At 29.2% G+C, this 21,333-nt stretch overlaps 4 protein-coding genes across 18 annotated transcripts; 1 reads left to right on the top strand and 3 right to left on the bottom strand.

The window, feature by feature from the left end:
- Window positions 1–274: 274 nt before the first annotated feature.
- On the bottom strand, window positions 275–3,860 carry LOC100646492. Its single transcript, XM_020863718.2, has 12 exons — window positions 3,636–3,860; window positions 3,361–3,560; window positions 3,068–3,215; window positions 2,664–2,839; window positions 2,414–2,586; window positions 2,125–2,278; window positions 1,938–1,982; window positions 1,709–1,859; window positions 1,209–1,567; window positions 792–1,084; window positions 609–716; window positions 275–387 (listed from the first exon to the last, which is right to left on the bottom strand). Exons 2-12 carry the CDS (start codon window positions 3,436–3,438, stop codon window positions 291–293), a joined length of 1,782 nt encoding a protein of 593 aa, XP_020719377.2. The 5' UTR covers window positions 3,439–3,560; window positions 3,636–3,860; the 3' UTR covers window positions 275–290.
- Window positions 3,861–3,986: 126 nt separating this feature from the next.
- LOC100646094 (peptide methionine sulfoxide reductase) lies at window positions 3,987–9,278 on the bottom strand. 2 transcript variants are annotated; one of them, XM_012311558.3, is made up of 5 exons: window positions 9,055–9,278; window positions 6,137–6,303; window positions 5,697–5,817; window positions 5,469–5,605; window positions 3,987–5,172 (listed from the first exon to the last, which is right to left on the bottom strand). In XM_012311558.3, the coding sequence occupies exons 1-5, from the start codon at window positions 9,118–9,120 to the stop codon at window positions 4,935–4,937; spliced, it is 729 nt and encodes a 242-aa protein (XP_012166948.1). In that variant the 5' UTR covers window positions 9,121–9,278; the 3' UTR covers window positions 3,987–4,934. The 2 variants fall into 2 exon arrangements, with proteins under 2 accessions (XP_012166948.1, XP_003393290.1); XM_003393242.4 differs by lacking the exon at window positions 9,055–9,278 and adding an exon at window positions 7,936–8,086.
- Window positions 8,176–19,745, top strand: LOC100646282 (transmembrane protein 42). Of its 11 annotated transcripts, none has more exons than XM_012311650.2 (5): window positions 16,599–16,680; window positions 16,748–16,849; window positions 18,863–19,048; window positions 19,169–19,315; window positions 19,464–19,745. In XM_012311650.2, exons 3-5 carry the CDS (start codon window positions 18,872–18,874, stop codon window positions 19,611–19,613), a joined length of 474 nt encoding a protein of 157 aa, XP_012167040.1. In that variant the 5' UTR covers window positions 16,599–16,680; window positions 16,748–16,849; window positions 18,863–18,871; the 3' UTR covers window positions 19,614–19,745. The 11 variants fall into 11 exon arrangements, with proteins under 11 accessions (XP_048261436.1, XP_012167040.1, XP_012167019.1 ...); XM_012311629.2 differs by having other exon boundaries at window positions 18,860–19,048; XM_048405479.1 differs by lacking the exons at window positions 16,599–16,680; window positions 16,748–16,849 and adding an exon at window positions 8,176–8,436 and having other exon boundaries at window positions 18,860–19,048.
- On the bottom strand, window positions 10,721–21,319 carry LOC100645975 (protein phosphatase 1 regulatory subunit 16A). Of its 4 annotated transcripts, none has more exons than XM_020863710.2 (9): window positions 21,210–21,319; window positions 16,243–16,506; window positions 15,843–16,157; window positions 15,587–15,729; window positions 15,386–15,511; window positions 15,230–15,305; window positions 14,930–15,147; window positions 14,675–14,846; window positions 10,721–11,038 (listed from the first exon to the last, which is right to left on the bottom strand). In XM_020863710.2, the coding sequence occupies exons 2-9, from the start codon at window positions 16,469–16,471 to the stop codon at window positions 10,731–10,733; spliced, it is 1,587 nt and encodes a 528-aa protein (XP_020719369.1). In that variant the 5' UTR covers window positions 16,472–16,506; window positions 21,210–21,319; the 3' UTR covers window positions 10,721–10,730. The 4 variants fall into 4 exon arrangements, with proteins under 4 accessions (XP_020719369.1, XP_012166979.1, XP_003393289.1 ...); XM_012311589.2 differs by lacking the exon at window positions 21,210–21,319 and adding an exon at window positions 17,638–17,774; XM_003393241.3 differs by lacking the exon at window positions 21,210–21,319 and adding an exon at window positions 17,638–17,774 and having other exon boundaries at window positions 15,843–16,145.
- Window positions 21,320–21,333: the final 14 nt, after the last annotated feature.

Below are 21,333 nucleotides of genomic sequence, written 5' to 3'. Positions count from 1 at the left end.
TAGAAAAATATTTCTCATGCTTGAATTATTTGGGCACGTGTTTCTAATTTATGCATAAATATAAAACAATTAAATTTTCCATTAGCATTTAGCATCAAATTGGATTGCTATATTTCTTATTCATAAATTCAAATATTTTGTCAACAAATTTAAATATAAGACTTTTAAAATGTTGAATAGCCATTAATACTGTATAGGGACATGTCGGACTTTAGTAATTTTAAGTAGGGGTAGTTTACTTACAACTAGAAATACTAATTGTTATAAACAGTTATAAATAATTGAGATATTTATTTATAAAAATCTAATTTTACATAATGTAAATGTTGTTTTATAAGATCTTCTTGGCTTGTGAATGGCACAATAATATTTAAGTCCACTGCTGACCTAAAATACATATATACACTGTAAAAGCTGATAATATAATAATATCGGCACCGGTACGAAAAAGGTATACAATATTCATACTTTCATGGATAGTAATATTAATGTATTTTTTTTAAATATATGTAATATGTATATTATATTACTTATTGAACGTCATAACATTATATTATCTTCTATAATAAAATTATTACATAAACGTATTTCTGGTAATGAAAACTTACAAATCAGAACACAGCAAGTTTAAATCCTGAGGTATAAAGTATCTCATATGCGGAGACAAATCAACAAAAGGATCATTATCGTTTTCAAAATTGTCAAATTCTTTTAATCTGCAAAATATAAAAAGGTAATATAAATGCTACTTTTATTTAAATAAAAGTAGTAACTATAAAATTTGTACTAACCGTACGATAAAATGTTTAGGCTCATGTAATGTCGATTTTCCGATATCACGTTTAGATAAATTAAATACTGTAGGAAATACTGCGTCACGGAAATCGCCAATATTTACAAAACTATACTGTTCTAAATTTTTAAGAGATAAACTATTGTTAAATCTTTGTGTGATTAATGCACGCGTTATTGGAGTATCTACCCAAACAACGCGGCATTCTTTATGGAGCATTTCTGCAAACCAATCAAAAGCACCGACCTCAGCCACATAATTCCATTCCATGCCATCATACCAATCGTGTACCTGTAAGGTATATAGATATTACAGTTAATCAATGTTACATTGTAATAGAAAATCACATCTTCAATTGTAGTAAATTATATCTTTACAGTCTTTCTTAAACTGTATATTATTGTAAATAACTTACAACACACCGGCAAACATGGCTAAGTAGTCCGCGAAAATCTGCCATCAATGCCATAAACGATTCAGAACCCTTAGGATATAGCAATATAATATCTGTATTTTTAACATTGGCGTCTTCAAATTTTTCTTTTTTTTTATATTTAGTTTCATTAGTTTTAAGAACATTTCTATTGAAAATATTTCTATGAAAGCTTTTTCCTTGATTACTATAAATATGTATGATATAGATGAGATACATAATTCCAATAATTGCAAATATAGTTAATGTAATAATAGTAATTAGCAGGTATGAATAAGAAGTAGTATCAGAATTAATTTTAGTTGGTACACCAAAAGTTGAAATAGTAATATCTTGACAATCTGTAAATAAAACATCCATTATATTTTACTACACAGCAATGAAAAAGTTATTATACATCTAAATTCAAACTGGGAAATATTGACTATCTTAAGCAACAAATTAAGAAAGATATATGAATATAATAATATCAGTTTACTTACTTTGGTACCAAGAACATATGTCAGGTGGTTTCCATAAAGTGTATTCTTGACATCTTATATCACGATATAAAAATATTGAAACACAATAATTTACCTTTTGTGAAATTTCAGTTTGAAATGTCAAATTTCTATTATATATTTCATTTGTTAACTAATAATCAAATAACAAATTTTAATTACATAACAGTATATTAGAGTATAACTGAAAAATATCAAACATAAGACTTACCAAAGTTGTATTAAAGTTATAACTTTTATCTCCTAAATAACTGTTCTAAAAATAATATATAAATTTTATAAAAATTTAGTTTACTTACATTATCAAATTATAACTTAACATATATACAAGAGTCTAGATATTTCACAATAATATGAAACATCATCAATCTATATATTATGTATTATTAAAATTTTACCAAAACATCGAAGCTCCAAACAGCATTAGGAAATTCTTTCTTATTAAAAGGACAGCTTTCATTTCCAAATGAATCATACCAAAGTTTTCCCAACCTTATTACTCCAGCTGTAACCATAGGTTTATAAAGGAGTACCTCAAGACGTCCCATTTTTCTAAATTTATCAAATTTTCAAAATTTAAATAAAATTCTAATATTTAAGAAAATATGACATAAAAATATTATATAACGATTTTCTTAATAGATATTGTACAAATTAATCAATCTATAACTTACAATATAAACTTACTTATCAATATTATAGTCATATGTACATTCAAATATTGGTGTCATGATTTCTGTTTGTTTATATTTAGTTTTTATGAATTTATTATGTTTTAACATCTTTACATCCTTATCAAAAGAAAATTGAACAGAATAACATGCGGTAAATATATATGGAACAAAAATTCCAATAGTGTTCTAAAAAACAAAGAATAGATGTTAAATCTTCCAACAAATTATTCATTTTATACAATGTCAAAATTAAAAGTTATTACCTGATACTGTTTATCTGAAACAAACCATATGGTACTCCTAGTATGAGTTTCACTTCCATAAGAGTTGTGAAATTTATAATTCACACACTTTTCTTCACTAGTTGATGCATTAGTTAACAAAGTTAATACATATTTACATATACTTTTTGGTGGTTTAAGATTAATCTGTATAATAGCTGTGAAACATTAAATATGATTTAAAAATTTTATAATGTAATATAAATAGATTTTATTTATACTTAAAATGTTATTATTATTATATATATACATTTAAATAGTAATATATATATATTTAAATATATATATTAAACAATTTTAAAATAATTAGTCTAAGGTATATATATATAAAAAAATTTTTTAAATGTTTCCAGAAAATCTGGATATAAATATATATTATTATTTACCAGGAGATTCAAAAGCTTCATTTTTATTTTCTATTATTGAAAAATTAACATCAGTGGAAATATCTTCGCTTGTACAATATTTTATAGATGAGACATTATTATCCAAATTATTTGTTAATATTTTACAACCATCAGCATCACAGATATACTGTAAGCAAAAAATTTTTTTAATAAAATAAATTAAATATAGGGCTCTATTTTTACAAGAAATATTGATAAATGAATGATGAATATACGGGCATAAAAATAAATATCAAATATCACATTTAATTAATTATTGTGCCTATACTTACTTTACGTTCATTTGCGTATGGAAAAGATGAATATGTAACTGCAATCAAGAACGCAGTTATCATATAACCTTTAAGCATAACTGAACTATGCTTTTACAGAAGCTATATCGTATTTAAAATTTGTATATTTTATAATCGAATTTTTAAATTTCCCATGAATTTTTTGTGTTTATTTAGAAAAAAGGATTCTCACAATCTTTCTAATTAAAAAAATTGACACACATTATCTCCGACTGTTGATACTATTTTAATACGTATTTTTAAATGGAACATACTTATCCAATGTCACATCCATGTGTGTAACAAAAAAATGTTGTAACGGAGTAGCGATAACAATCTTTAAAAATAAAGCTAATTTGCTTGCATGTGTATGCGCATGTATGTATACACACGCGCGTTGCACGAGCAGCGCCTTTTAAATTTGGTATCTATACATACATATAGTGATTAAGATATTGACTACAAAAAATAATATCTAAACTGTTAATATTTGGAAAAATATAAGAAATTTATAAAGAAAAAAATATAAGAAAGTTACAAAAGAATTGTGGACAACTTACCTATTCTTAAAAGTTATAATGCATATAATCAAGAGAGGAGAAAACACAAAAGAGAAAAAAAAAGTATTTAAAGTATTCGTAGAACTCGTAATCGTTATTTTAATTTTTCAGCAATTTTACTGATTTTTATAAACGATTATTACATATATTTTGATTTTTTCGCAATACAAATTAATTTTATATAAGTAAAGTATATATAAAAGACAAATTATAATGTGAAATAAATGAGTTAGAAGCACATTAAATTCCGATATACAGTCGTATCTCACTTCACCATACCATATATCTATATGTACGTAAGCGTGCGTATCTGACAACGCAGTTGTCTTGAAATTATATACATTTACTAATACTCGTGGTCATAATTCTTAATAAATATTACATAATTGTATTTTTATATGTAATAAACATTTGTTATACGAAATAGTAATATTATCCAAAAAGTTACAACTTGAAGAATTTAAAAAGCATGCTTCAGTTGTATGCTCTATAGTCATTTGTTTTTTTTAGGATGAATAATAACGCGATAAACTTATAAAACTTATAGAATGTACGAAGTGATCAAAAAACAAATTATTGCAAACAGAATTATCTGTATATACCTTTCACAGCCTATCTTACTGCAAATTAATTTTTAGTTCTTTTTAAAAAACGACATGTCGATACTGCTGAGCAAACAAATCTGTTATTACTCATTTATGCATGAAGTATAGTATTAATATCCTGTTAGTAAAACTTACATACTACAATAAAAATGATAGAAAACGAGAGGTTTTAATACTAACAAGAAGGATATTTGCCGAACATAACTACTTTTTAAAATCGAGCTAAACCCTCATTCGCATTATTAGAATCGTTCGGCGAACGATTCCAGACATATTCTTTTAAGACAGGTTCACAGAAAACCTGCATTGCGTAAGGAAGTCTTTTGTCAGATTTAAAAACTTCTTCTTACGAGGAAATAAATCCTATTTGATCTGTACTACATACGAAGAATTATTAAACATTCTTAAGCTAGCAATATAAACCGTTTCCTTGATTTTCGATTACATATTTCTTTAAATACTGCGCAGCTTTTTCACTTAAACCAAGATTAGGCAAGTCTTTTTCAAATTGTTCGATCGTACCAGCACCAGCAATGTAACCATTCAATTTAGCAGCTAAAGGTGAATTTCGAAGAACCTCGTCGCTGGTGAGACCAGTAGTTTCGATTAACCATGGATGATTTCGAAGTCGATACTTTTGATGATAACTGAAAAAAATAAAAACGAATCAATCATTTAAAAATATTGAAAATCACTTATTTAAATATTTTAATTCGTTGTGGACGAATCTAAAATTTTTAAGTAAATATGAACGATATATTTAGCCTAATAAAAATCAACGTAAAAGATTGCATCAAATAGTATTACATCATTAACTGATGGAACTTTCTTTCTTTTTCTATCATATAACAATGTTAATTAAAGTAATGTATCGATCCAAAATCATTTCCTTTTGTACTTTTCTACGAAAAAGATTGTTATGGTTATAACGTATAATTCTTACTCCTCAGCCGGGTAGAACTTTTCGAATTTTCTTATCTCGGTGAGAATTAGATTTGTACGCTTTCGCTGTTCTTGTTCACGTGACTTTTCAGCTAGCAACTTTTGTTCTTCATCATGATACAAGACCAGTGACATATACTGGAACCAATAGCAAAAAAATAATTATCTTTTAATAATTAATAAGATTAAAAATTAAATACTTATAATTAAAATCATTATACACATTTACCTGTCTCTTGATCTTTGTAGTGAGACCATATTCATGATTCTGCCAAAATAAAGCGAGTAATTGTGTATATGATATTACGTCTGGATTATATTCGATATCGACGACTTCCGTATGATCTCCACTGTAAACGAAAATAGAATAGATTACGGTATTACATGTCATAAATACATTACAGAGGTATTATCTGATATATAGCGATTAATAAATTTGCTATAAAAAAGAAACATGTAGAAGGTATTAATATTTGTACTAAGAAAATTAATAAAAATATATGTATGTCAGTGTTATTTTGTAGATAATTATCTTTATTGTATATTTTTTTAAAATGATATCAGATAAATTATTGTTCAAGAACAAATTTTGCACATACCTAAAAAAAAAGTTTTAGACATACTCAGTTATTCTTAGAGAAAGAAAATGAAAATAATATAAGAACATACATATTTCTATAAATTGGTGATTCCTTTTGTCCTCCGGCATAGCCAACGCAAGTCCTAATTACACCGGGTAAAACGCCAAAAAGACAATCGCCAGCCCAAAAGCATCCCATTCCGAATGTTGCACGTTTTGCTTGGATTTCTTTGAATTGTCCTGGCATCTTGTTCGACTATCGTCATCAACACGTGCCAAATCACGCAGAAGGTCATAAAAGAGAGTACTTGATACAATTACAAAAATGCTAACCGAAATTGAGTATGCTAGATTATGATATCAACGCAAGGGATATAAGCGAAAATGATTCGATTCACGTGCCGTAATGATGTTTTGATTTGATCCGATAAAGAAACCTGAAACCTGCTAAGTAACGGTTAAGCTGAGGATGATTAGTCGCAGAATAGTATTAGTTTTCTAGCGAAGATTTTATCAAACAAAATCATTTTTCTTTTATATAAAGCACAATAATTCTTAATTCTTTCTCGATATTAGTAGAATTTTAGAATTTTAAACATTGGAAATGTTTTTAACGGGTGTTAGTGTTAGAGCTAATAAAATGCTTATGAATATGAGTAAAATTAATTGTAAGTATTTTAGTATCGACACCTGTTTGGCAATTTCGTTTGTTTAAAAAATTATTTTGCTGTATATTGACCTTGTATCTTTATGCTTAGAAACAGTCCTTTTTTACGACACCCGTTGTGTATAAATTACAGATCTGATGCTTGTGTCAGATGCGTGTACAAAAAAAGCGTGAAGAAATTATACAGGGTGAACCACATAACTTGATCACCTTCATCGTTTCCGTTAATGAAATTACTTTGAAATGTGTTACTCTGTAATAACATACTTTAAAATCCAAAATTCCCTTCAATATTTAAACACGCAATACTACTATCTTTCTTACGATAAAAATTACATTAATTAATTCGTTTAATTTTATTTTCAAATGTATGCAAAAATGAATATATTTTCGAATCCTGTAACTATTTCAATATATAAGAATTAGAAGTATAAAAATAGAGTACATACTTGCAAATATATTGACGTATCTTACAAGATGCTTAAAATGCTATTCATTGACTTCAATATACTTGAATCTATTGTAGTTTAATCTCATGAACACGGTAACATGAAATCAAGGATGGATCTATTGTGTGATTATGTACCACCATTAAATATTATTCATCACCAAAAAATTTTTCTAAATCTTACTATTTCATAAAAAAAGAAAATTATGTAAATGGTAAATTAGAACTTCCTACTTTTTCAATTATTTAAGGAAATATTTTTGGAATTGTTTTACTTCCCGTCAATATATAATCAAACAAAAATACCTACAGAAACAAAGTTCTGAAAATTAGCCAAGTTATGTGACTTTTTGAAATAAAGAGTCAAGCATAAACTAATATATAATAGCTTATCTATAAGTGACAAGCAGTTCAGATGGTTTAGTTACACGATTTGATTAACAAATTGAAATTTATGACATAACAACTTTTATTGATGACAGCTTAAAAAGATTAGTAAAAATAATCAATGTTTGTCAAAATAATAAAATATTGTTAATCATAAAAAAGTAATTGAATTTGCTGACTTATTTACTTTCTTAATTACTGAATTTTCTGTTTTAAATATTATTTTCTATTCTAATATTTATTAATAAAATCTACTTTTTGAAAAATTCATGTGATATTTTAAGCAGTATCAATATGTAACATCTTTTTTATTTAGTAGAAGTGTTATAAAAATATGTTAAAATTAAAATAAGTTAATCTTAAATGATATTAAAAAAATTATTTACCTTATTTTACGATAAAATAGAAAAGATTCAAAATATAAATGAAAAGATAAGAAAGTAAAGATTCACTCCAAATTCAACGGACGATACTCCATTGATGACTGAAAAGAACAAGAAACTACCGCGTGCTTCAGCAGCTCTACTTTTTATCACAGTATCCCTCCTCTTTCTCCTTTTCCCTACTCTTCAATACGAACTACCACCACTCTTTTCTCAGAATACATATTTCATTAGTAAGTAGCTCTCCTTTAAATCTCAATTCAATTTTCAATTTTAATAATCCAATATTACTGCTTTAGCATTTCTGCTTACATTTTTTACTATTGTGTTGGTTATTTGGTAATAAAAATTGCATTTGTGACGCCACAGAGTATGTACATATATACTTCCTAACGGTAAAGACTGGTAAAGGTTATTCGTATATTTTATTATAATTTTAATGTTTAAATGGTGCTGTGCATTTCATTCATACATAAAATTTACAAATTGTGTAGTAAAATATCTGTAAGTATTTCTTTACAAATCGGATACATATAATCATTAGCCTAAAACTAAAAGGTGCGTGTTTTAAAATACCGGATCAAAGAACGTGGCTAAAAATATCGATATTAACCTCACTCGCGAGAGATACTGTGCCATTAATCGATGTCAAATCTCATTGTATATAGGGTATGTGTTAATTGTCAATTTAACTGGAGTTCAGTAAGTTATTCGCCTGAGTTGCATCAGAAAATTGAAGCCACATGTGTCCGTTACATTAGATAACAATTGCTGGACCGACTGATGTAATTATTGTACCCTGCACACTAAGCCCAGTAGCTCGTCATCCACGGCTTCGATCATGCAGAGAGGTTATTATCGCGTCTTTTATTTCCTGTGTATTTGATGTTTTCAGTGATACATAATATCTGATGTAATTTATTCATTTACAAATGTTTATTGGAACATGGCAGTATTGGGAAGTTTGGCATTTTCATAATGCCAAATATAGTACAGGCGCATAGGTTGGACATGCATCATTCCACAATCGTCGAAAAATCGGATTTAACAGTATAATAAATCTAATCAAAGTTAACTTGATTGAAAAATATAGTAAAATAGTGCAAATTAATGATGACATACCAAGTAGCGATAGTTGATTGCGATGAAACTCCTGCGTAGTAAGAGGGTTAAATTTGGTGTCACCATCTTTGATAGAAATGTCTATTGATAAGTGGTCCAAAAGAAGAATCATTCATTCATTAATATTGTTAAAGACAATAGTAGAAGTTAAATTGTTTTGCAACAATTGAATTGGAATCTTTGCAACTTTGTTCAAATATTTGTTCACTTCGATAAAATGTAAATGTTTCATGCGATTAGAAATATTGATTTGAAAAATGTTTAACATAATTAAAATGCAATGGATTTTATGCATTTATACTTATACCTTCCTTCGTAGCTTTCGTTAAGCTAGGTCTTCTTTGAAAATTTAATCAGCTTCGATTAACGTGAGCACGTGATTATCACGTTCAACGATGGAGGATGTCAGGGACATTTCCAAATATATTTAAAATGAAAAATATTTTACCGTGGATAGAATTAATTTATTAAGATGATGTAATATAGAAACATTATGTAATTATAGTAAAAATGTTTGTTTCATTCTTTACTGATTCATACATGAGTATATTTATTACATACGAAAATAATAAAAATGTGAATGAAATATGAATGTAATCAAAATTTAATTTCCGCTTCGTAAATCTGATGATTAAAGAAATGCATACATAAAATTTATATAAATGGAAAAAGTACGGAAATTAATATAAATAATGTTAGAATGTAAATTCTCATTGAAATGTAAAAATATGCAATGCATATTTATAGGATGTGAAATTAATGTTGATTGAATATCATACAATTCAAGATATATTTCTAAGAAAAAATACAGAATATATACTATTGCAGAATAACGGCACACATCAAAATTTACAAATAAAAGTATTCGTAGAAATATGTATATCTAAATGAATATAAAAAATATTATTTATAATTAACATTTTTATAAAAAACACGAGAAATATCTACGATATACGATATCATACATAGTAGCCGCAAAAATGAGTTCTTGCGCAATATACAATTCAATAATTATTGTTTGAAATATACATTATTTTTACGCTGTAATAAATAAAATTCTGTACATATTCGAAACTTAACTATAAATTCAGTTAATTGTATCGCAGTTACTTAAATATTCGCTTAAGTACAATACAGATTAGAAATCTATACGATCCCGTTATCTCGAATTTGTAAGCGCATCATCTGTTCAAGACCCCACGCGATTTCCTTTCAAAATCGTACGCGAACAGCTTATAAAATTAATCAAGGTCAGAAACTATTAGATGGTACTTAAAAGACAAGATCGAAACAGATGTTAGTTTGCACCATATCTAAATAAAAGAATCTCGTTTGGTACAATTATCTACGGTTTTCTATGGAAGAGATACATAGATTTATAAGTACATGTTGACGAAGGTACTAAAGTTGCGGGGAACAAGAATAAAATAGAATTAAATGATTTTTAAAGAAGATGATGAGTAGACTGCGGATTTTTATATTTTTATAGATACACTTAAAGAAATGGAATTTAAATAGAAATTGTTTCATTTATCACATATAATAAATATTCTACTTTGGATATTTTATGTTTTCGCATATTATATGCATTGTGTGCATTTTTGTATTTTTAGATTTTACAAAAATGCATAAAAATTCGCAATCTAGGTAGTAAGGAAGAAAGTAATTAAAAATAATTACATGACAGTACAGCAACTTTTTTCAGAATGATTATCACCGACAATGTCGCTGGTATTTCCGGTGAATCTCTGAAAATCCCTGCCAGTGTTGAGTTCAGAATTGGAGATAGGTGACCCGGGAATACCATTTCCATTAGCATCTATTGATCCAGCGGATATATGCCGATTTTGTGCCCTTTGTTTCTTCAAATCCGATAATGATTTGACAAAAACTACCGAGACGTGTATGTTGATCTTGCCGTTGGTGTCGCTGTCTGACGCGTAGATCGGCTGCTGATTACTGATCGGCGAGTCGGGCCCTGTCACTATCGAGGCAAACATGTAAATCCAATGCTATTTCTTGTTCCTTCTGGTTCACGTGAAATTTGCTTTCCTTCCCTCTCATCCCATTCCACCTTGTATTACCCTCCACCTAATTCCCCTTTTTATACACTGAAATAGCACTTCAAAAGAAACTCGACTAGTATGAAAATTAGCAGCCATGCGCTAAGCGGTACATGCTTCAGCAATAAGCATTAGAAACATTACATGACGGAGCACCAGAAACATGTTCTCTTTATTCTACATAAAAACACCTTTATCCTTCGTCTCCTACCTTCTATCGCATTTATTATCATGTTCTCAGACTTCTTTTTTAGGAGAAAGAAGAAAATTTTTAACAACATATCGGTTTCTTCTTTACCCCGATAAAAAGTGGATAATAAGTTACTTTTGTTTATTAATTTATCACGTTGTAAACTAAATCTTTAGGTTTTAAAATATGAATGTATTTATACAAATTTTTGTATTATAAAACACAAAAGATTTAGTTTACAATTTGATATTCGTATGCATTAAACATAATATTTGTATACAGAAATATGTATGTACATACAAAGCAAATAATAGTTGAATTCTCTGGAACACTAAAATGACTTAATATTTTTCTAGACATATGAATTAACGCTATTTTTAGCTGTGTCAATGTCCAAACATATCTTTTACTATAATAAAGTAATAAGATTTGTCAAATCAATCATTTCTTAAACTAATGCCTTTAATTTATGCAATAAAATTTATTAAAATATAATAGTACGCAATATAAATATTACAATAACATCATACATTTTATTATTTTTAAAAGATAACAAGTGTGCTATATGATATTAAACATTAACATTTTACATCAACATCTTTATAGCAATAATCAACGATTTAAATATGTATTCAAATATTTAAACAAATTTTTAATTGTATAACTTACTTTTAAATTAAGATAAATTTTATGCTTGTTAATGTTACATTTTATCAGTATGATTGATTTGATGTGGAATCTATTATAGACTCCTATTAGCAATAATACGAAACATAATGTCGTGACACAATTGACCTGGTAACGACTTTATCATTTAACGATAAAACTAACAGACGGGAAGACACATCGCTTGAGTACGTAACTAACATTGAATGAATACAGATAATCATTAGCAGAACCAACATGTTAGGTGTGTGAGAAAGTTCTATTTCTATTTTTCTTAACATTGTTTTTTATTGTTAGCATATAAGTTTTTTATGTCATTAGGCAAACATTAAATTATAGAACATGTACACGTAAAATTGCAAATATTAAAATGCTTTGTTATCAAAACAGAATCAATAAGAAGCAAACAAAACAAGAGCTATATATATATATATATATATATATATATATATATATATGTCGGAGATGGAAGGACACCGGAGCCTTCCCTTTGGAACTTTGGGAAAACTCCCTAATACTGTAATTTAGATTCTACCATAATCGTAATTAAGCAATTGCCATTCAATCCGACTGTATTTGTTCCAGATTTATGATAGTGAACTTGGGCTCGAGGCGATAACCAGTCGCCGAACGTATCCGCGATCAAGGGATGAACGTTTTGTCTAACAAAGTTATGGAGAAATTCTATAGCTTTTCTTAAAGGAAATAATTGTAGCACTCGACTAAACATTCTAACGGTTTCTGTTCCGTGGCTCGTTATACACAAACCCTATTCTTCGGGTAGGATGATTGCCAGATGTCGATGCATATTCACAGTATATGTTCAGCTAACATGATGACCCGTTATAAATCTCAAGTTTTAGTTAACGAAAGTCCTTCAAACAGACAAACAGTCTTTGTTCCAACTACGGGAAGATAAGAGAAATTTATTTTTTCCACGAACAACGCTTCCCGCTAACAACTTTCCTTCAAGGGCGGCTAGCATCCTTCTCTAACCACCACCATGGAAATTGACCAATTAACAGTAGCACCAATTTCCCTCACCCTCCGAACGAAGACTTTTCTCCACGAATCTGATGATCTGGTACCCCGAGACACACCGTGAAGAAGAGACATTCTCTCGTACAATCTTATCAACGATTGAAGTATCGTTCTTACACGCAATGATTACTCCACGTTCTAACATTGAGTACAACTTAGACGTTGATGAAGAGTAAAGTTCGCTATCCCGTTGACCGCGGATTCGTTATCGAACCTAAGACCATTGTCATTAACTCCTCGAGTATCTAATTATCACGATTATTTGTCAAATTCTGTAATAATCATATTTGCACTAGTAAATATCTCCTCTATTGCATAACGACAACATCTAATCCAAATGAAGATGGTGATCGTTTCACGCCCCTAACCCTAATCTTAACGCCAACCCGACATATAAATAAATAAATAAATAAATATATTTATTTATTTATTTATATCTATAAATAGCAGTAGCTGTTATCTATTTGCTAAACATGACAATTTACTATTATAATGTGAGTAAATAAAGAATATGTCAGAACTTTTCACAAATTTAATATATATGTATGTATATTACAGCAAATCGATATGTTTAATGTTTTAATTCACAAACTTTCTATGATATGTAAGTATTACATGAAAGTGCTCATTGAATATTGATTACTGATGCATTACAATATAGATTCAAGTTTAGTTAATCTGTTTGGTAAAATATGAAATACTAGTAATATTACCAAATGAAGCTACATTTGCAATACTTTATTTACTTCACAAAGTAATTTTTTGGGAAACTGTTACAGTAAAAGTCTTCATCCTACTTGTATATATATAGAGAGAGTATTAAGTTATTTGTGTACTATGAATGTGCGTTTAAGCTTAGAACATTTTAAGTAGTAAGTATAAAAACAACATTACAAGAGCTTGGTTTTTGACTGTTAAACTTATTATAATGTCTCTTCACACATAACGACCAATAAGCTTTGCCAAATGCTAACATATTATTTGCAAAAAAGTACTGAAAATTAAGCCAATGCAATTTAGCCCTTGCCACAAAAAGTTTAATTCGGAGAAATATTTTTATGCTATAAAGATATTTTAAAAAGAGAAGAACATATTATATATACACAGCACATAAAAATAATTCAACTGTTACAAGAAAAAATTTCGAACGTATAATCACGAAAGAAGTTGAAAAATAATACATCGCTGTGTTGAAAAATATGTTTAAAGAAATAAGAAAGTGATATAGAAAACTGACCTCGCAATTATTCAGGAACATGACGCAGTAGTAACAGAAAACAGAAAGGGCTGATAAATGATCAATGCTTAATACTTTTGTTAACCAATTTATAGTAAGAATTATTGTTCCAATTTTTATACTAACATAATAGCGATCATTTATAATTTTTAGTCAGTCTTTAATTCATTTCTTTGGATTATCAAAAATTCGTTAAGGAATATTTTGCTTTGTTTTAAACATAATAAGCGCATGATAAATATAAAGTTACAATAACTATACAACGTTAACAAGGTCGAGTTATGCGACCAAACGCACAGTTTAAATGGACATGACACGTAACGTATTTCCTTTTTTGCACAAATCTTATGCATAAAACTACCATTTACCAGAGGATTCTACTTAACCATAACCAGTGCGAGTTTAACATGATTTGGAATATACCTGATTCTTTATCGACGTCCTCGTGAAGGAAAGATTCATTATCCTTCCCCTCAGGAGCTTTACGTGCAGCTGTTGGTGGTACATTAGAATCTGTTTCGCTACTTGTATTTTCTCGTACGTTGGCTTCGTTTTCCGATTGTGGAACATTCGTAGTCGAACCGCCAACGTATGTCTGAAACATAATTTTTCTGTTGTTTGATTTTAATTGTTTCTAACATTACATAATCAATAACAAATATTATTTTTCTTTGTTACCTGTTGCGCTTGTAATCTAAGACGAGCTTCCTCTTGAGCATCTTTTTTTGTAGTCAAAACTTTATCCCTTATCGAAGTTCTTCTTACGCTTTGAGTACGTGTATTTATACTTTGAGATCTGCGTACCCGTCTTCCCTGTGCTTCTCGCAATCGTTTACTTTCTTGTTCTGTTTTAAGTTCTACTATTCTTTCCCTAATTTCCGGATCTTCGCAGATATCTATAAAATTAAATTTAACAATTGATTAATATTTCATACAAAAATATAATCTTCAAAATTTTATTAGCAAAAATATTTTTACCAGCTGGCGTTTCATCGTGTTTATTCTTTGCATTTAGATCAGCTCCATTTTGTACTAGTAACTCAAGAACTTCCAACTAAAAAGATAAAATGAATGTAGAAAATGGGTTTAATTTAAATAAGTTAGTTAATACAAAAAACGTAATTCAAATCATACATGGCCCCAGCAAGCAGCTGCGTGAACTGGTTGCCATTTGTCATTATCTTCGACATCAGTTGAAACATGTTGGTCTAAAAGAAATTCAACTACCCTTAAATAACCATTTGCAGCTGCAATGTGAAGCTAAAATTGAAAAAGAAAGAGATTATTGACAATTACTTTTTAAAATTAATAGACTTAATAAATTGGTATACATACAGGTGTAGCACCTTGATGATCTTTATATTCTAGATCACCACCTATAGAAGCTATATTTTGTAAATCTCGTAACATTTGAACTTCTATTGAAGCCCTAGTTTCATCTATTAATTCTTGAGTAACACCTCGTCTTGCCATTTCTCCTACAATTATATAAACAAATTAAAATCAAAAGATCATTCCTGTATATTTTTTGTAACCTTGCATATATTTTAAGTAATTTTTAACTACAGATATGTATTTTAAGGATTTTTACCTTCAATGCAATCTAATGTTTTTTCATCTTCACAAATATCATAAGGCATATTACCATCAGCATTCACAGCTAATAAATTGGCACCTCTAGCAATGAGATTTTTAACTAAGTGTAAGTGGCCACAGGTAGCAGCAGCATGTAATGGTGTCCATTTTTCACTATCTTCTGCATTAACATTTGCTCCAAACTCGATTAGTAATTTCATCATTTCTTCATTGTCATCTATACAACACTGATGTAAAGCTGTCAGTCCATCTTCATTAGTTGAATCTGGATTTACTCCTTTTTTCAAGAGTCGCCTCACTAAAGCATATGCTATTTCTTAATATGCCGACCGATATACTCAGTTATATTAAAAGTAATTGCAAATAATAATATTATAAAAATTATGTCAGATTACCTTCGTCAATGTCATTTCTTGCTGCAGCTTCTAATAGCATTACACTGTCACTAAAATATATGTGACGTTTGTTACTTGTATGTCTGGTTTGATGTCGTAGCCATTCTTTTTCACGTTGACGCCATACTTTCAATTGTTGGAGTCTTCTGTGACGAGCCAAATGCAATCTCTCTTGTGTTGTTAACCTTTCTACATGTACCATTTCTGCTACTAAATCTGAATGTTCCATGGCTATATTTTTGTAATTTTCACAGCTGTATTTACCTACTCAAAAGAAACAGATTATATTTTGTTTTGTATGTATTATTTAGTATTATAATGTGTTAGTGTTTTCAATACATATGAAACAAAACTCTTATCAGGAATACTATGATAAAACGGGATTTGGAAGCCAACGAGATTACCTTTACACTTATAAAACCATGAACGCATTTCAAGGTATTTTAAAATTTTGTAACATACATTAGACATCATTCTGTTATAATATCAAGTTTTGCTCTTTCAGATTCAAAATCTATGTGAAATTAACTGCTTTTTCATTCGGTATTTCATTGTGAATGATATCATACTTTTATCCAAAACTTTGTCATATTTATCAACTACTTAGGTAAGTAAATGTACATTATTTACACAAATCTTCCAAAATACTTATTTGACTCATCATATAATCAGTAACAATAAGTTAACGTTGCTTTGTAGTTTTTTCTTAAAACAAAATATGCTTCCATTACAATCTTTTTTAAATTTATTAAAAAAATGCATTTGTACTTAATAATTCTGAAAGAGTGAATATATGGAAATGTTTTTTACACAAACCTTATAATTTTTAAACATGATATGATGTAATCAAAGCATTAACGCAATAAAAAATTCACATAAAATTATGTTTTTTATATAAAACTAAAAACTACATGTAAAAATCAATAAAACAATTAACAACAAAATTGATGAAAAATTATAAAATTATCCGTAATTAAATTATCACAAAATAAAAATGTACAATTTAATCTTATCTTACTCTATACATGATATAGTGTAATTTTTCTATGATAAATTATATAATTAAAAGATTTCAACAGGTAACGAAAATAACATATGCAAAGGTGTTATATTGGGTGGCATTGTTTTCTCATTCTTTATTTCTTGTTTCTTATTTCAACGTATGAAAAAAACAATATATTCCTCGTAAATAAGACAAAATAGGTGAAATAGAAGAATACAGGTGAAGAGTGGGAGAAAAAAATTGAATCAGTGATAAATAAAATATCGATGGAACTGACTGAGAAATGGAAATGCGAGCGTGTATGCCATTTCATGATTGTAACTCGAGAGTTAATGCAGGTGAAAGAAATCTGTTCTAAGACTGGGGGGTGTCAAATCGCGGTATCTACTCACATCGGCAAGTGATCGCTTGCTCGTTCACTTATTCGTTCGCGATCCAGTGGAATGCGGAAGTTTATTCGTTCGTTCGTTCATTCGTTCGTCTTTTGTTTCTTTTTTCGTTCGGTTCGGAAAACGGGCGAGATGAAGGTAGGAAATTTTAGTATCTTGCCAAGTTGAACTGAAAAGTGGAGCTGAATCTCGCGAGTACACGACGTAGCGGAGAGAGAGAAAGTCACCGTGTTGATTGATCAAAACGTAACATAATTTTTACGGTCTCTCCGATGCGACGATTCCACTAAATGAAGTTGAACCGAAGAGGGTGGACGAACCTCTTGCTTTTAATTTCACGAAAATCACGTCGCGTTTGATCTCGTCGCGGCGCCGTGCACGCGAGGAAACGCGTACCTGTCAGTCGCCATTTTTAAACTACCTGTAGAAAACCATTCGCGCGTTCCCTTCACCGCGCGCTAACTTTGTCTTTTTTCAAATTATGTATCTCTTACGCACGACCAATCTCTACACGTACACGCGCTATATGCTGTGTATTCATTTTATTTTCTACAGATTATGGTATATTTGTAACACATATCGAATCAGAAGATCGTGGAACTTAGTGCTTAGCACCTTCTTGGAAATTCAAATATCGCTATTAATTTATGACATACACAATGTATGTATGTACGTTGTTATCTTACCGTTCTTTCTTGGGTATAATCAAATTAATTTATTGAGTCATTGAATCTCGGAATTTAAGTTATCTTAACGATTCATTAGTACATTTTTATTTGTTTAATTATGTAAGAATATCTGTTAGTCGATAAATTTTGAGAAAGATTCTGTTATAATTGATGTGAATTATATACTTATCTAACCTTTTCTTCTATCTCTCATTTTTTGTGTAAGTAAATGAGGATATTACAAATTGAATTATTAAATAAAGTAAAGTAATAAAGGACAGTGTCTTCCTTATATACATAATTATTCATATTTTATTAGCACGAAGATTTTTAGTAAAATGAGTAATTAGAAAGTTGATTTGTTTTTCATTCATTTTAATACTCCCGCCATGAAAACAAGATCCGTAGTCATCGCGCATAAAGTATAGGATGTTATACTTTGTTTACGGTAATAGTAGAAATCTCAGTTTCACATCAGTAAAGTTAAAAGTGATATGGATTAAAAATAATTATATGTTATTATTTTATTATTATTAATATATTTAATATATTAACAGCAGTGCTTAGTAATGAAACGCAAACTTTCTTCTTCGTTGACATTGAAAGAAAGTCAACCTTCCTCGACATTATATATGAAAGAAACAAAGCAAGAATCAAATATTCGTTTAGCTATCGTCAGTGGATTCTTTGCAACTATCGGAAGTCTACTTGGTAAACTCGCTGGTGGTGCCGATGTGGATTCCATTGTAAGTGATATTCTTCGGAACTATTATTTGCATAAAGAGTATTTAATAATATTTACAATCTTGTGTATAAATTAAATTCCACTATTTTTATTCAAAATTAATTATTTATTTTTTAATAAGTTCGGATTGCTGCTTAAAGGAGTACTTTTAATACTAATGATAATAAGCAATACCGTGGGCTACGCATTTTTCGTAAAAGCACTCAATACTAGCGGATCTTCTTTACCATGTACAATAACTAGCGCCGCCACCAGTTATATCTGCTCGGTATTTTACTTATTCTTCTATCGATATATATATATATATATATATATATATATATATATATATATATATATATATATATATATACACTAAAACGAGAACACATAGGAAAGTGAATGCATATTTAGATCTGATTTATTTTTTCTTAAAGGCTCTTACGGGTTCCTTGATTTTTAACGAATCAACGTCGCTTACTTGGTGGTGCGGTATATCTTTCGTTATTCTGGGTTTATTGGTCATTTCTTGTACGCAATCCAAAGACAATCATGTACCTTTCCCGAAGAGATCGAAGAGCGAATAATTTCCGAAAATGATTTGGAAATCTCTTTCTGCTACTTTCTTAATATTATACTGTGTCTAAATATTATCTACATTGTAATAATATTATTATCTATTTTAGTATGTATAAATCGAATAAATAAATAAAAAATTATACTGAGACTTTGTTTAAGGGAATTGCAAGACCTCTTTTCTTTTCGCTTTTTTTTCGTACCAGTTAATTCTTTTTCTTGTTAAACTGTTATTCGTTTTTAAATCTTCGAAACCTTATTTCAGCTTTGTAAAATTTATTTCATTATTTGTCATGCGATATTTGTGATTGCCCATGATTTGCGCTACTTAACCGAGCGTAAAAAGATTAATACAGGCTTATCGTCTTTGGTTTTCATTTCTCTTTAAAAAAAAAGATAATGGAAAATACGAAAAAAACGACCGAGAAACCGGCAAGCGAAAAGACCTGAAGTGTACTTATTTAGAGACTAAAGTGGATCTCCGTGCTTGTAATAGTACTGGATAAGAAACGCGAGGGAAAAAAGAATAGAAGATTCTTCCGCCCTATTTCCTACTACACGTAGACTATACAAATTCCTTTTTGTTTGTATTGAATCAGAAGTTCTTTTTAATTTTACAATAACGTTTTGCCTCTTTCATTTCTTTATTCTTTTTTGTTAAAATATTAACATTAAGTAACTAAAATTAATATTAAAATTAAAAGAAAGATTTCAAAGTTGATCGTACTTACGAAACTAATTGTAAGTACAAAAAAATACTAGATTTGAAATTCCAAGTAAAAGAATTTTTAAAATTTCGATTTAAGAAGAATTAATCAATCCATTAAATTGATTAAATAACGAGCCTTTATTCATAACTGTTTGGGAAGTTGACGTAGGTTAGTAACGAAGCATCCTACTAGTCCAGGGTTACTAGCACTTCGTTACATAGGTAGTGTACCCTAGTTAAAGGTATATGTATACCGAACTGTCCAAGAAGTTTCAGTCGACCAGGTTTTTACTTTGTGGGGCAGGGTCGTGGTTCATAGGTATATCATGCAGTTGAAAAGGAGGGTATTAGAAGGAGAACGTAAAAGAGGAGCAAGAGGATGGCTTTATCGAGCGGCGGCTGCGCCACAGTGTTGTTCTCTACACTGCCGCCTACCGGTTGTCAGTTATTCCCAACAGTCCAAAATATGATAGTTTCTCTCTTTTCATCTTTTTTAATAAATATTTTCCTACTACTGCTCTGCTACACATTTGCATAACAATAAACACTTGTCCATAATCTTCTATACCATTAAGTGTACAACTTTGAACGGTAAATCTTGAAAATTTGTATGATCTATTAACCGCTCGAGCTGCTTTAAACACTCGACTCGTGTAATTGCACTTCTCAATAGATTAAATCATTATTTGAATCATCAACATCGACACCTTTTTTATTTTCATTGAATTTACAAGAGTACATTGTAACAATCGTCTATCACTGTAAGCTACGATCATTGTTCACTTAACGCTCTTGTAATAATCAAACATTAATCAAATAATTAGCATTTAATCGTCTCAGATTTTCGAGATTATCCGTTTCAAGTGTTTTTATACATGTTTTAACTCATCACCCTTACCGTGGTAGGCCTTCCGTTATTCAACGAGTTCTACTGTCCCGTGCACGCGCCTTACTTTCCCCTCCACAACACTTTTATCCCCACCACCGATAGTTCTCCCTCTCGGTGGCGAGTGCCCCTAGAT

The sequence above is a fragment of the Bombus terrestris genome, chromosome 1 (genome assembly GCF_910591885.1).
Source record: "Bombus terrestris chromosome 1, iyBomTerr1.2, whole genome shotgun sequence".
In the NCBI taxonomy this organism is placed as follows: Eukaryota; Metazoa; Arthropoda; class Insecta; order Hymenoptera; family Apidae; genus Bombus; species Bombus terrestris.
Note: the sequence above shows the minus strand (reverse complement) of the source record. Positions and strands in the feature narration are given on the sequence as shown.